Source organism: Penaeus monodon, chromosome 10, assembly GCF_015228065.2.
Source record: "Penaeus monodon isolate SGIC_2016 chromosome 10, NSTDA_Pmon_1, whole genome shotgun sequence".
NCBI lineage: Eukaryota > Metazoa > Arthropoda > Malacostraca > Decapoda > Penaeidae > Penaeus > Penaeus monodon.
In genome coordinates, this window is record NC_051395.1 from 48,954,941 (window position 1) to 48,965,684 (window position 10,744).

Genomic DNA, 10,744 nt, shown 5'->3' on the forward strand with positions numbered 1-10,744 from the left:
TTCCCTTGGCTTTCCGTTTGTCCTTGCTCACGCGCGCGCGCCCCGATCCTCCTTTGTCACCACTGCATCGAAACAAAACGCACATTCGATTATGAGAAAAGAACAAAAAAAAATATTTTCTAATTCGGTGAATTATTGAAGGTAGTTTGATTTTTTTTCGTTCTTTTCATTGTTCTGTTTTCTTTTTATTTATGAAGAAGAACGTGTCCGGTCCTTTTTTCAGCTTTTATCTCTCTTTTGAATGTTTGGTTACGAATATTTGTATTGTTGTCATGGACGTGCATTGCCCCATGTTACTATATTTTTTATGGTGATTTCTGTTCACGACCTTCATGAAGCAGACACTTCAAAATCTATTAAGGATGAGGTTGATTAGTCCATTGATAGCCATTTCAAAATCAACTGAAGACATGTTCTTTAATGATAATTTTAGTAAATGTATGTCTATAATACAGACAAAAACACACTCAAACACAAGCAAGCACATATGCATACATACAAGGTATTTATGTGTGTGTTTGTATGTAAATAAAAAATAAATTAAATTAATTAATTAAAAATAAAAAAAAAAAAAAAAAAAAAAAAAAAAATATATAATTATATATATTATATATATATAATATATTATATATATATATATATATATATATATATATATATATATATATATATAAACATATATAAGAGTGGGAAAGGGAGAGAGAGATTTTTTTATTTGACAAGTCCCAGAGAGAGAGAGAGAGAGAGAGAGAGAGAGAGAGAGAGAGACAGAGACAGACAGACAGACAGACAGACAGACAGACAGACAGACAGACAGACAGACAGACAGACAGACAGAGACAGAGACAGAGACAGGCAGAGGAAGAAAAGCAAGAACAAGGGGAAGACAAAGGGAAAGACAAAGACAAAGAAAAAGGCAAAGAGAAAGAGGAGGAGAAAGAGAAAGGGGAGAAGGTAAAGAAAGAGAAGGAGGAGATGGAGAAGGAGAAGGAGAAGGAGAAGGAGAAGGAGGAGAAGAAGGAAAAGAGAAGGAAAAGGAAAAGGAAAAGGAGAGAGACAGAGAGTGAGACAGAGACAGAGACAGAGAAGAGCAGGAGAGAAGAGAAGAACGAGAGGGAAGAGAAAGGGAAAGAAAAACAAAGAAAAAGGCAGAAAGAGAAAGAGGAGAGAAAGAGAAAGAGAGAAGTTCAAGAAAGAAAGGAGATGGAGAAAGGAAGAAGAGAAGAGAGAAGAAAGAAGAAGAAGAAAGACTAAAGAAAAACGCGAAAAGATCATGAGAGAGAGAGAGAAGAGAGAAGAGAGACTAGGAGATGAGACGAAGATGAGATTTTAGAGAGATTGAGACGACGAGGAGAGAAAAATGGAACTTAGAACATAGTAAAGAAGTTATCCAAGAGATAGAAAATGAAACATTGGAGAACAAAGATCAGTGAATGTATTATACATCGCCATAGTTATAAGTGAGAGAGAAGCAATTTGAGTCCAAACATAAAGCTACTGCTAATTAAAATGTCTTTTTATGAAAATTTTTCCACAAATCTATGTGAAGAGATACAAATTAACGTTAGTAGTACTTTGTACAGATTTCAGGTAAAAATTGATTATAAACAGTTGTATTTCCAGAATGTAAGTAAAAAAGACAGTACAGATATCAATTATCCACACATTATAAAGATCATATTGTGATAATTAAAAACTGAGTTATTACGATCTCTATAAAGTAGACAGCAGATTCAAAAGAAGAGAAGAGAAACGACTGAAATATAGTTTTGACGAACTGCCAGTAGATCAACATTACCCTGTTTTCTCTAGCCACCCCCAGAAAATAACAATGGGTGGAGATACATAAATATAATTACATATTTTTTGTAGAATGATAAACGGGATTTGAGATATCAGTAAATACAGACTAATTAGTATCAATCCCCTAGTTATATTAGTTGAGAAAATAATATATTGAAGTTTCGTATTCTAAGCGATAAGACTTCAATTTAAATTTACATTGATTGCAAATTGTTGGCACGTCAACATTAAGCATTAGCAAGCTACCAAATGACTAACGATTAGGGTGGGGCTTTACAAATACCCTAAGGAATTAATTGTATTTAACCGTGATATTTCGATTGTCAAATATTTGTCTATATGGTCAATGAGCAGACAAACTTAACTTCGAGATTTCAAATTACAAGTTTAAGTAATATCATTGTGATGAAAAGCGGGAACAGATACATCTTGATCACAGTAGTACTTGCAAACAAACAATAAACATTATCCTTGTGTAAGGATAATCATAGAATGTCTGCAAAATGTATTTGAGGCAGGCTATCAACAATGATAACATTTTATAAACGACACATAATAATTCCCTGTTAAAGTACACCCTTCTCTCTCTTTCCCTAAGGCACATGATTACAACATTTCCTAGATAACAAATCCTAACTGAGTAATCAATATTCATTTATAATTTTCAAGTTGTTCACATATAACAGTTTTATAATATGAAAAATTAAAAATAGTGCCACTCTCTTTTTACTTAGCAATAGAAATATCATTGAAAACAATTTCATTATCAACATTTTACATTTATCACATCATATTTAACATCTACGATCTGATTTTCACACGTCATACAAAATTAGAACAACATACAAAATCTCCAACTGACTCAATATCCAGTACTAAAAAAGACTTCAAAAGATCAAAGGAATAATTTGCCTGTGTAACCTCTACAGTTTAAGTAACATTTTATTCTTCGATTTGGCTCAACTAAGAGGAACTAAAAACATGTATAACATTTGACTCCTTAACTAAAGTTAAAACTTGTGCAACAGTACATGACAGATACTCTAGACTGATAGTTTCTTTACACACAGATTCTAATAGCACATATTCACTACAGCTAAACTGTATGTAAAACGGATATCATCGATTGTTCGGGCATTACACATGCTACATTTTAAATACATAGTAATTAAATATTCTTTTCGTATGACATCTAAATAGTAATACAGCATGTTAAGAGTCAACTTTTATACCTCATTCCCATTCTTCATTTTGTAGTGCGGCTGATTTACATACCTATAAATTTGAAGAAAATTGTTTTCTTCAATCTATAATAAGATATTTCATTATCATTAATATTCATGAGTATCTGATTAAACATATAACATGACTAAATTAGAAAAGCTTTAAAAAATCATATCTTATATGGTATAAACATAGATAACTAACATCAAAGCTTAAAGTAATTGGTGACAAGACTGTACAGCATGTATGTAGTAAGGAACAACAGATAATCTTTTATTACAGTGGGCATGGCATTGTAGTCTTGCCACCCGCACTAACTGGGTTATTTGACTTTTGGTGAACATCTGTTTCCATTCTATGTGCAAACAGAATTAATAAACAAAACCACAGTTAACAATGCATGTAAATAACCAAATTTTATTTGACTGATGATCTGTGAACCATTTACCATCCAGCCTTGATGAAACAAAAGAGAAAAAAAAATCCACAATTAATATAAACTGCTAACAGGGTCCATCCTGAAATCCAAGTAATATGTGACGAAGCAACTTGCAATTCAAAAAGCCATCACTTGAATTCTCAATGTATCTGGAATGAATCATAACTGCTATTGCTCTCAACATTTCATATTATAAATATTCAAAGCACATCAGCAGATACACAAATATATTGCACCTAATCTTTTCAACTTAAAAGAGTGTAGTCATACATTTCCAACTAAGAAATCTATAAATAAATATACAAAAAACTAATCACAAGATCCATCTTTCCACCCATCACGCCATCTCTGATCAACTAAGCTGCAGTCAAACAATGGTTTCTCTAGTTTCCTGTTAACTTCATTGTGGGCTTCACAAAACCAACGAGACAGTCCTTTTTGTGAAGAAACATCTGGCGTGTTCTTCTTCAACCTGTGAAAAGGAAAGAAATGGAATGAAGTACAGTGATATACAATTGGACAGGATCACAGGGGACAGTTGTCCCACAATCGTAATTTCAAAATAAAATAAAGATGATAATGATAAATAAAAATCAGCAACAAACCTCCTCTCACAGGAAAGCTCTCAAAGTTTGAACATTCTGAAGTTTTGCAACAGAACAATGTAACTAATCTTGCCAACTAATACTACCAATTGAGAGACTACAATGTAAATTTTAATACCGTAACAGAAATTTTTCAAAAATTGTATACAGGCAATTTCAAATTACTAATTTAAATGCATTATTTGAATTGTACGGGTATTTCCTTAAATTGGGAGGGGTAAAGGATTCAACAGTAGACTTGTGGAAAGGTCTTGGGCAGTAATATTTGCCTTGCCTTGGACACTCACAACCCATGATCTTCCATTTAGAGGTATGATAACCAAGGGGGACAAGGAACAAAAGGGAATAGAAAAATAATATTGATAAACAAATAGAAAATATAACAAGTTATAAATTATAATATTCATTTCTGGTCTTCTTTAACTAAGAATTTTACAAAAGCTATACACTCAGACAAAAAAAGAGTATGGGTTATAATCTCGCCAGCCACTCTGTTTTCAAGTATATCATAAAAATTGAAAGATCTTCATGTAAACACAAACTTTTCAAATAATATCAAACATCTCATTTTCAGACATAATTTTTTTTTTTTTTTTTTTTTGTTGCCCATTTCTTGTACAATCATTATTAAAGCTTAAATAAGAAACAGGATATATGAAAAACTAAAGACCATCACATCATGTAACATGTAAGCCTCCATATCATGACTTATACTCATGTAAAATCACTAAAATGTGAAGTATCCTTACCATTCTCTAAAATCCTCTGCACATGGCTGGCAAGGATAGAATTTCGAAAATATTGTTATAAAGGTGGACATGTCCTTCTGTTGGTCAGCAGATGGCTTCTCTGGATAGTATGCTGCCATGCTGTGTAAAAGTCTCCAGGATCCTCGCCCAAGTGACAAACTATCTGCAGGACATCCATATTTGGCAGCACTCCCTGTTAGGACAAAATATTCCAATCTAAATGTCTACAAAAGTTAAAAAATAAAAAAAGTGATGAAGTATAATCCTACTCTAAAATATGTTAAAATAGATGTTGTGCTAAAGTACTAACACTGACTGAAGGTAAAATAGCAATTAATCTCATTTCTTTCCCTAGTATTGGTACTGACACCCCTTTGCCTCCCTTGCTTATGTAGAAGAAATGGAGTCTGAACTATATTACCCAAATTAAGACTGAAATTTTTTTTTAATGAGGATTAATAATTATTTTCCAAAGCAAGAGGTAACTGTGTGTCAGTATTTTATCTTGATCTGAATTAAATGTAATTCTGATGACAGCACAGCATCAGAAAGTTTTGTGAACATATTCCATCTCATTTATACTTTTCTACATTTGGCAACATAAACTATTCAGGAAATATATTCATGAAAAAAGTAATTCAGCTCAACTCAAAAGTGAACTAAGCATATACTATTATCAAGTATCAAGTTAAAGATTAACCAAGTCGGACACACAATGTTTTCTGTTTACTTAATAGCAGCAATAACAATGCCAGATTGGTCCTCATGGTTAGACTTACTAGGCATGCACTTTCATGAATAATATAAAAGAAAGTTTTGATAAAAGTAATTTGTTTCTAGCATTCAACTAGTTTTATTCCCAAAGGTAAAAATCTATGCTAAAACATCTGTTCAATTACAGGGTTTTAATAATTTGGGCAAAAGATTTTCCTGATATTCAATAATCATAAAATATAAATATAGAACTACTACCCATGAACATATAGGACATCAGTAATAAAATAATACTGAAATCACATCTATCTTTTTAATAATAATAAGCATAAAAAACAAAATCCATCTTCTATAAAATACAAGTCAAATGCAATATTGATACAGAAAGCTTACATGAATTGATAATCATACTTTTACCCCTTTCACCCCTTATACAGAGCTCTTACTATATACCTGTAAGAGGAACATCCGTGTCATCTGGGTCAACTGCAGCTGATTTTACATTTTCGTTCGAAGTAGACCCTGACACTGAGTTAGCCGCATTTGTGTTATCCGTTTTTGCTGTTCTGGGATGAACTGTTTTTCTCCTCTCCCTCCTGAAAAAATTCAAGGACAAACATGAAAACTTTTTTTTAACTGGACACACTCAAAATATGAAAGTAAAAGAAAAACAGAGACAAACTTAATGCATACATATATGGAAAGAAAAATATGCATCACCTTTCAGAAAATAAATACATTAACCCATTCCTGACGGATGGCATGTACGCACATGCCATGGCATGGCGGGACTATCTGCCGGGGGCATGTATGTACATGCTATGGTGGATGTATGGGGATGACATGAGTTATTTTTTGTTGCAATCATGGCAAAATAATATTTTTCTGCCAGTGAAAGTGTGATTAAGTCATTTTTAACACTATCATTTCTACTATGCAAAAAAAAAAAAAATGCAACAAACCGACGATTTCACCTCCATGATGCCATACACTGCTTATTTTATTCAGACTGTGGAGTCTATGTAACAACAAAAATACCCTTCAGTCTTGATTTATCAGGAAGTTTGGCTAGTAGAGACTTTAAAAAATAATGAAAACTGAAAATACAACATCTTCATAGTATTACGAAGAAACGGCATGGGATGCTGGTATTTGGCATGAGTGGTCGCGCATGCTAGGGCGACAATATAAGCTCCCGGCAGCGGGGCCCGGGCCACTATGAATACTACCCGTCAGGAAAGGGTTAACATATAAATAAATAAAATCCATTTCATCTGGCTTATAAAACTAGACACCCTCTAAACAACAATGAAATGCTGATATCTGTGTAGGGATACTAAAAATATTCAATTCTCTCTTGTTTTTTCAAAGTGTCTGTTATGTTATTGTTTGTGATGTGTAGGAATACCCTGTTCCATCTGCCTATGGATCAGGGAAAACAGGAGGATTTTGGGGGTCTGTGTTAGCATGACACCAAGAGACAACCTGACGGGATAGTCCACAATCATGTTTGTTGTGTTCGAGTCTTGGTGAGTGTGTGTATCATGAACTACCAAATTTGCCATTTTAGGTAATTTAGGTTTCTGACAAGCATATCCAAATCACAATGGAGCCCCTAATGCAATACCAAAAAATGTGTCAGGATGCATGATTTTTTAAGGTAATGAGGCTAGAAATAGGCTTTAAGCTCACTTTGGAGGGGCTATTTCTCCTTAACAAATGCAGCCAAGGCCAAACAAGTGCTCAACTTAGAACAGAGGCTCAACTCTACATGACACAGAGACATCATCTCAGTGTTAGAGGTACAATGTGATAGGATTTCATCCAGCATATCCAAGCATGACTGGGATATAGCACAAGGTAAATAATAAATGGCATTATCTGATTTATCAAACCAAAGATACTTTTCTTCAGTTACATAGTTGTCACATTTTAAAAATAAAGAAGTTACAAAATAAAGACACTTAGTAGTAGTATCATCAAGGTCAATGCACTTCTGGTGCTTCAGCAAAGGCCAACAAATCATCACAAATATTCTGGTAGGTCAGAGCTTGAACGGGCACCTTATGTGCTATTAAATCATCATCAGGGAATCCATAATCTACAACAAATACAGGGTGTGATCATTTTAAATAAAAGGGTTTTGTCAGTTTTTTAAAATTGTTTTCGTGAACTTTGTCACTGACGAAAAATGTTAAGATCGTAAATCTTTACAGTAAGGACGCACTCTACAGAGACTACAGTCCCCCAAGCCCCCTCCAAATGATGCCCCTGCTTCAAGGTATAGACTCCATGTACTACTGTGTATATATGTGAGAAATGATAAATATATCTTACCTGCTACACATTACAAAATTGTTTTATGCAAAAGTTGATGATAAAAATTATCACAAGATCTATATCATGGAATCAGTGACAGCAGGATACCTGTTGACACATATTTGCACTACGTGAATGTAATGTAGTTCTTATTCATTGCACTCCATCACTAAGAACTATTTATCAGTGATACTGTGCTGTTAGAAAAACTTACCAAACATAATGCTTGACAGTGATACAGGCATTGTATGATCATGTTTTCCTTATAGGTTTAAATCTTTAGGAGGGAGCACAAAAGCCAGGAAAATGAAGATTTTTTTCTTGTAAAGAAGAAAATTGCAGTCATTGGTACAAGAAATAATCTACCAACATGAAAAGTAACAGCACAAATAAAGGAAAAAGATTGCTTAAGGCACTGCCCAAGTTTCAGTTCTCTCTTTGCATCCCATTGGTAAAAAATGTTTGTCTGGGATGTTGGGAGCCCAATAGGGACACCCGTCACAGAAATTGAACTGGGAATAAAAGTTTGTAAATGAATTAGGGGATTAGTTCTAGTTTGTGCACCCAAAATGTAAAAAAAAAATCCCTTTTGTTTGGGAAATGAATGTAGTTCCTTTTGGAAAAACTAAGTATGGACATCCCCAGAAATAAGCCGTCTTCACTCACAAAATCTATCATTTTAAAGTTCCCGGACTATGATACCCTTTTATCCCTTTCCCTAAAGAGGGGTTTGCGGCAGGGGCGTCCTTCATTTTATGATTGGGGGGGGTATGGGTAAATTTCCCCTAAAAAAATAATTTTTCCCCGCAAACCCGAAAAAAAAAGTTCACTAGCTCTTTATAAGTGCCCGGGAATGGACCACCCCCCATATTAAAATTTTGTTTAGGAGAAAAATTATAAATTATAAATACCAGAAATTTCCCCTGCAGAACTAGTTTTTGCCCGCAAAAAGAGGCTTTCAAGAGTTGGGGGGGTACCCCCCCCATACCCCCCCTTAAGTGACGCCCCTGTTGACGGGATTCTGCCTCCCAACACTCCCGAGAAATATTATCTTCACCTCAGTATGCAAAGCAAGATAGAGCTGAAACTCGGAAGAACGAGGGGACTTGGGCTGTTAGAAGCAGTTTCTGCAATCTTTCTCCTCTATTTGTCACTTTACTTTTGTGTCTGCAGATTAGTCCTTGTACCAAAAAAATGGAACCTTTCAAAATGTCACCTTTAAAATTGCCCGAGCTAAGGATCCATATCATAAAGATTAACCATTCTTTTAATCATATCTACTAATTTTATGCTTCTGACCAGACCAGACTTCGATTTTACACTTTTGTTAAAGTTTATTTGAAAAATTTGCACATCTCCAACCAATAATATTGCACACATACTATATATACATAACAGAGAAACAGTGTTTATAAGCGAGATGCAGACCTAGCAGTGACTCTTACTGAGTATTAAGGAAACCACAGAGATAAAGAAAAAAACAATGGGCATAACATAAACCTTCAATTACATATACATAAAAATATATCAGCTGAGTCAAGGTAAGACCACAATTACTAATCAACAATCCAGGCACAGTGAATCAAGCAATTTCTTGACTAGCTTTACGGGAGTTCTGGCAATTGTTGCTCTATCCATAGCAGAGTAAAGCACATGACCAACATGCGAGAACACCTGCTGCCGAGTCTGTTTAATGCTCTCTCTTATCATGTGAATACAGGGATTGGGGTGGCAGCCCCCTGTATTAGACAATACAGTGACTGATTCAGTACAGCAAGAGTTCAAGAATTTCACACTGCACATGCATAACCACAACTCTCAGAAATATACTCAATAGACATCACCTTATGATACCGTAAGCATAGCCACAATATTCTTAATGGGTTTTGGAACTGAAGGATTCTATGACATTTGCTCGGTTTTAAAAAAAGCTGCACTGTCTAAAATATTAACACACCTGCACATCTATGTACACTTAAAAAAAAAAAAACACACAGACCCTTATATATGTGGAGTGAAACATGAAAACTTAGACCCCTCTGTAGATAGTAGCATAGCCAGTACAGGGCCCTTAACCTGAACACTTGCTAAATGAGGAGTTAATCACATAATACAGTAACAAGCTAAACAAGTCCTTCCCACCAATCTAAACCCACATCTCCACCACTACCCCGGCGAGAAGCCAACCCCGGGTCACCACCAGCTCACTAGGGGTATTGCATCATCACCCTGGGTTGCTGCTTTCCAAGTTTCTGCCTCGTGTCATCATACCTTACCAGACTTAGAAGCCCCTTGCAGGCTTCCTTGTTGCTTCACCCACGACCTGAAGTCCGTACACGCCCGACACGGCTTGCCAGGCTGGGCAGAGAAGAGGGACGTCGGGTCGCTCCCTTGCGCGGCCATACTTGAGAAGGTTCTGAGCGATTCTCGTGGTTTGTTTACGTTCCAGGCACTTGCATAATTCTGTCGATGTTCGTGAAGTTGTTTTACTTATTTTTTTTATAATGGAGATGGTAATGAGTTAGTTTTTTGTTCTTATTGTTTAACATATTTCTTTGAGGGCATTTTTTTCTTTAATCATTTTAAATAGACAATCGTGATGGTGTAATAAAGGTGTGTTTAAAGGTGCGTTCGCGAAAGTTGATTGTGCGCATGCGTTTTTCTAAGAAAAAAACTTAAAAAATTAATATAAGGGTTTAAATTTTATTTGACTGGCTGTAAAAATCATTACTACAACATGAAAAAATTATTTTTTCAGGTTTTAAAAGACTATTTTGGGTTTTTTAATTTAAGTGGAATTTGGAAGGTTTTTTTCCCCCCTTTTTTTCCCCCCCCCCCCCCTTTTTCCCCCTTTTTTTTTTCAAAAATATAAAAATAAAAATAAAAAAAAA

At 34.7% G+C, this 10,744-nt stretch overlaps 2 protein-coding genes across 2 annotated transcripts in view; both read right to left on the reverse strand.

Annotated features, from left to right (window-relative positions):
- The window catches only part of LOC119578110 (pigment-dispersing hormone type 1-like), a 1,126-nt gene extending 1,099 nt beyond the window's left edge, over window positions 1–27 (reverse strand). The window contains exon 1 of the mRNA XM_037925839.1: window positions 1–27. This exon is cut by the window's left edge and continues 85 nt beyond it. The gene's annotated coding sequence lies outside the window, so the exon portion shown is untranslated.
- Window positions 28–3,267: 3,240 nt separating this feature from the next.
- On the reverse strand, window positions 3,268–10,315 carry LOC119578111 (FAD-linked sulfhydryl oxidase ALR-like). Its single transcript, XM_037925840.1, is given in 5 exon segments — window positions 3,268–3,938; window positions 4,821–5,013; window positions 5,988–6,087; window positions 6,089–6,130; window positions 10,125–10,315. Coding segments are annotated over 5 exon segments (630 nt in total). The 5' UTR covers window positions 10,257–10,315; the 3' UTR covers window positions 3,268–3,775.
- Between the last annotated feature and the right edge of the window lie 429 nt (window positions 10,316–10,744).